General features: G+C 43.5%; 1 protein-coding gene across 1 annotated transcript; it reads left to right on the top strand.

Moving 5' to 3' along the window:
• The first annotated feature begins 227 nt into the window (after positions 1-227).
• Positions 228-3542, top strand: LOC149159814 (uncharacterized). Its single transcript, XM_089434431.1, has 2 exons — positions 228-1604; positions 1788-3542. Exons 1-2 carry the CDS (start codon positions 228-230, stop codon positions 3540-3542), a joined length of 3132 nt encoding a protein of 1043 aa, XP_089290557.1.
• The last annotated feature ends 317 nt before the right edge of the window (positions 3543-3859 follow it).

The raw sequence follows: 3859 nt of genomic DNA on the forward strand, positions 1-3859 counted from the left end.
TTGAAGAAGTAATTATATTTGGACTTGAGGGAGGATGCGCTCTGCTAGGGTTTGCAGGAGCCGCCACAGAAGGGCCTGACTAGAGGACATTGCTGGAGTCAGCGCGAGCAAGGCTGAAGACGACAAGATAAGGAAGCGAATCAGGCAGGAGGGGCAGACCCGTTTGCTGCGGTTCTTTCTCACTTATTGGGCCAGGATAACGACAGAGAGACAGGCACTGAGAGGAAATGGAAGAGCCGAAGGGGGGGGGAGAGATCCCCTCCTTCAAGAATGTGGTAGCCGGGGAGAACAGCGGGAGTGGAATGGGGCACAACCAGAAGGAAAGCCACGTCCCGGTCATGGGTAATTTATGGCAGAAAAGGATGAAAGGGAAATGTCTACCGCGGGCTCAAAAAAAACCACGATATGTCATCCCTTGTAACAAGCTGGAGGAATACAATTGTTATATGAAGTACCATGCCTTGATTTGTAAATTCATTGGTTATTGGCCTTCGGAGAAAGAGCTACTTCGATGGATTGACCAGAAATGGAAACCTCGAGGTCATATTGATCTGAAACTGGGAGCCAAGGGATTTTTCACAGCAATCTTCACGAACGTGGAAGACAAGAACAGGATATTTGAAGAAGGACCGTATTTTTTGAACAATGCAGGTCTGTTCATGAAATATTGGGAGGAACGGTATAACCCAGAAAAGGAAAAGCTGCTGGAGGCACCAATCTGGGTCAGGCTCTTTGGGTTGCCCGATGAATGCTGGGACCCTGAAATATTAGAAGGAATCGGCAACACAATCGGGAGTTTTGTTAAGGCTGCAGAGGCTACAAAACGGGGTAAGTATAACGCCTTCGCAAGAATCTGTGTATACATGAATTTGGCGGAACCCCTTCCTGACAGCATTGAGGTGGAATATCATGATGAGGTTTGGGAACAGCCATTAGATTACGAACACATCCCTTTCAGATGCCGAAACTGTCATGAATACGGCCATTTATACAGGCAATGCCCGTTGAACAATGAGGAGGAACAAAAGAAAAGTCAGGAGGAAGTGTCTGGGGGTTTCCAGCAGGTTACAAGAAGACGCAGGCAAAACAAGGAGGGCCCCAGATCGCAACATCAGAGGAAACCAGCTCCAATGTCAAGCCAGAACAAATTTCAGGTTTTACAGGAAGGCAATGAGGATTATGAAGTAAATTTAGAGGATGATGAGGACCCCGGGAACAGCCCAATGGAAATAGTAAAGGAAGGTAAAGGAAAGGAAGTAGACCCAGGGAAAATCGATGGAGAACGAACAGAGGAGCAGCTGGAAGATACCGCAATGCAATCACAAATGGAGGTGGAGAACCAGGCAGAAAACGAGGTTGAGGAAGAGAGAATAATGAAACGGCTTCTTCAAGAATGGAAATACCTTGACAGAAGATTCATACCTGAAAAACAGAAACAGCTGTATAAGGAAGTATTCCAGAAATATAAGGAGAAAAAAGGGGAGAATATAGTCAAGCAGGTGATGACTGGAAATGATCAGGGGACAGAATCGATGGGAGTGGACAGCTCTGGCAAAAACAGTAGAAAGAGGGGTCGTAAGACAATGAGCGAAACCATCCAAACGGTGGGAGAAGAATTGATTAATTCAGGTAAAGTGATACCTCTGTCAGAGGTTTTTTTCCCCTCTTATCAAAAGTTTTAAATGATTGTTATCAGTTGGAATATTAGGGGTTTAAACAGTAAGGGTAAACAAAGGTACATGAAAGACAAGTTGAAAAAAGAGAAACCTAGCATTATGATTTTGCAGGAGACTAAAATACCGGTTCAACAGCTTGAGGATATTATAGGAAAAAATAATCTTCAGTACGAAGTGATGGGATTGGATGCTATTGGATCTGCAGGAGGTATAGCAATTTTGTGGAACCCTAATGATATCATCCTGGATAGATGGACTAGTATGAGTCGAATCCTTACTAGTCAGGGTAGGATAGTGGGAACCAAGGAGCAGGTTGTTGTTTCAGGGGTTTATGGCCCCCCCTCCTTGGGTGAAAAAGAAAACTTCATAGCAAGCATGAAAAGTATCCGTAGACTGTATCCTGAAGCTGCCTGGATCATTGGGGGTGACTTTAACTTAATCAGGTCCTTGGATGAGAAAAAAGGAGGGGTTAGGAAGGTGGACCAAATCATGGATAGATTCAATGAGACGATAGAGGATTTAAGACTAGTTGACATTCAGACTATCAATGGGATCTTTACCTGGAATAACAGGAGAGGAGGTAAAAACCAAATCGCTTCTAGGCTGGACAGATTCCTAGTTTCAGAAGCTATTATGAATAAAGACATTTTTGTAGAAGCAAAGATTATACCCTCCTTGGGGTCTGATCACTGGCCGATTAGATTAGAGATCGACATCAAAAAGAATCGTGGGAGGAGACCTTTTCGGTTTGAATCTTTCTGGTTGAGAGACCCAGAATTCATTAAGAGAATAGAGGAATGGTGGCGACAATCTTCTATGCAAGGTAAAGGAAAAATGCAAACGTTCCAATTAAAACTGAAAGAGCTGAAGGGTAAAATTAAGAAGTGGAACAAAGAAGAGTTTGGAAACATCTTTGAGGACAAACAAAAACTCGAAGGAGAGATGGAAAGCATTCAGCAAAAGATGATACTGGAAGGTAGGACAGAGGATAGTATCTACAAAGAAGGGGTCATACTGGGGAAATTAGAAGAAAGACGAAAGCAGGAGGAGGTTCTATGGAGACAGAAATCTCGAATAAAATGGCTAAGAGAAGGAGAACGAAATACTAAATTCTTCCATCAGGCAATGATCAAACATAGACAGAGGAACAAAATCCTATCCATTAAAGATAGGAATGGTAATAGAATGGTGGAGCAGGAGGAGATAGAACAGGTTCTTGTGGATCACCACAAAGAAATATTGTCTGAACCACAGGTTGATAGATCTAGAGCCATTCAGGAAATCTGCTCGGCCATTCCCAGCCTTGTCACTGAAGACCAAAATAAGGCTCTGATGAGAGCTGCGACCCTTGAGGAGGTAGAAGAGACGGTGAAAGCAATGAAGAAGGGTACTGCCCCGGGACCAGATGGCTTCACAGTAGACTTTTACCAGGCGGGATGGCATTTCTTGGGGGGAGAGATCCTTGATCTGGTTGAAGAATCAAGAAGGAATCAAAAGGTATGGCCGGCTCTCAACGCTAACTTCTTTGCTTTAATTCCTAAAGGTGAGAACTTAGAGGATGCAAACGGCTATAGGCCCATTGCATTATGCAATGTTATTTACAAGATTGTAACGTCCCTGATAGCTAAGAGATTAAAACCCCTTTTAGACCAGCTAATATCTACAGAACAAACGGGTTTTGTTGAAGGGAGACAGATCCTTGATGGTCTTGTTGTAACTCAGGAAGTTTTGCACTCTCTTAAGGTTAAAAAACAAAAAGGCATGCTGATTAAGCTGGACCTGTCTAAGGCTTATGACCAATTGAATTGGAATTACCTGGGCAAAGTCCTAGAGAGCTTTGGGTTTAATAAGAGGTGGATTGCCTAGATCCATAGTCTAATCTCCTCTCCAAATTTCTCTATCCTGGTCAATGGAACCCCCACGAAAACTTTTAATGCTTCTCGTGGAATTCGACAAGGAGATCCTTTATCCCCTTTTCTGTTCATCCTTGCTGCTGAAGGTTTGGGTCGCTTTATTAAACAAGAAAGAGAGGCAAACAGGTTGAAGGGTCTCAAGCTTTGGGGGAATAATCTGCCCTTAACCCACCAACAATTCGTGGATGACATTATGCTTTTTGGAGAACCAACAGTCAAAGAAGTCAGACATATCAAAAGAATTCTGGATCTCTTTGCGGAGGCATCTGG

Source organism: Pinus tabuliformis, chromosome 5_2 (assembly GCF_031772625.1).
Source record: "Pinus tabuliformis cultivar Carrire ecotype Pingquan chromosome 5_2, CPIR1, whole genome shotgun sequence".
In the NCBI taxonomy this organism is placed as follows: domain Eukaryota; kingdom Viridiplantae; phylum Streptophyta; class Pinopsida; order Pinales; family Pinaceae; genus Pinus; species Pinus tabuliformis.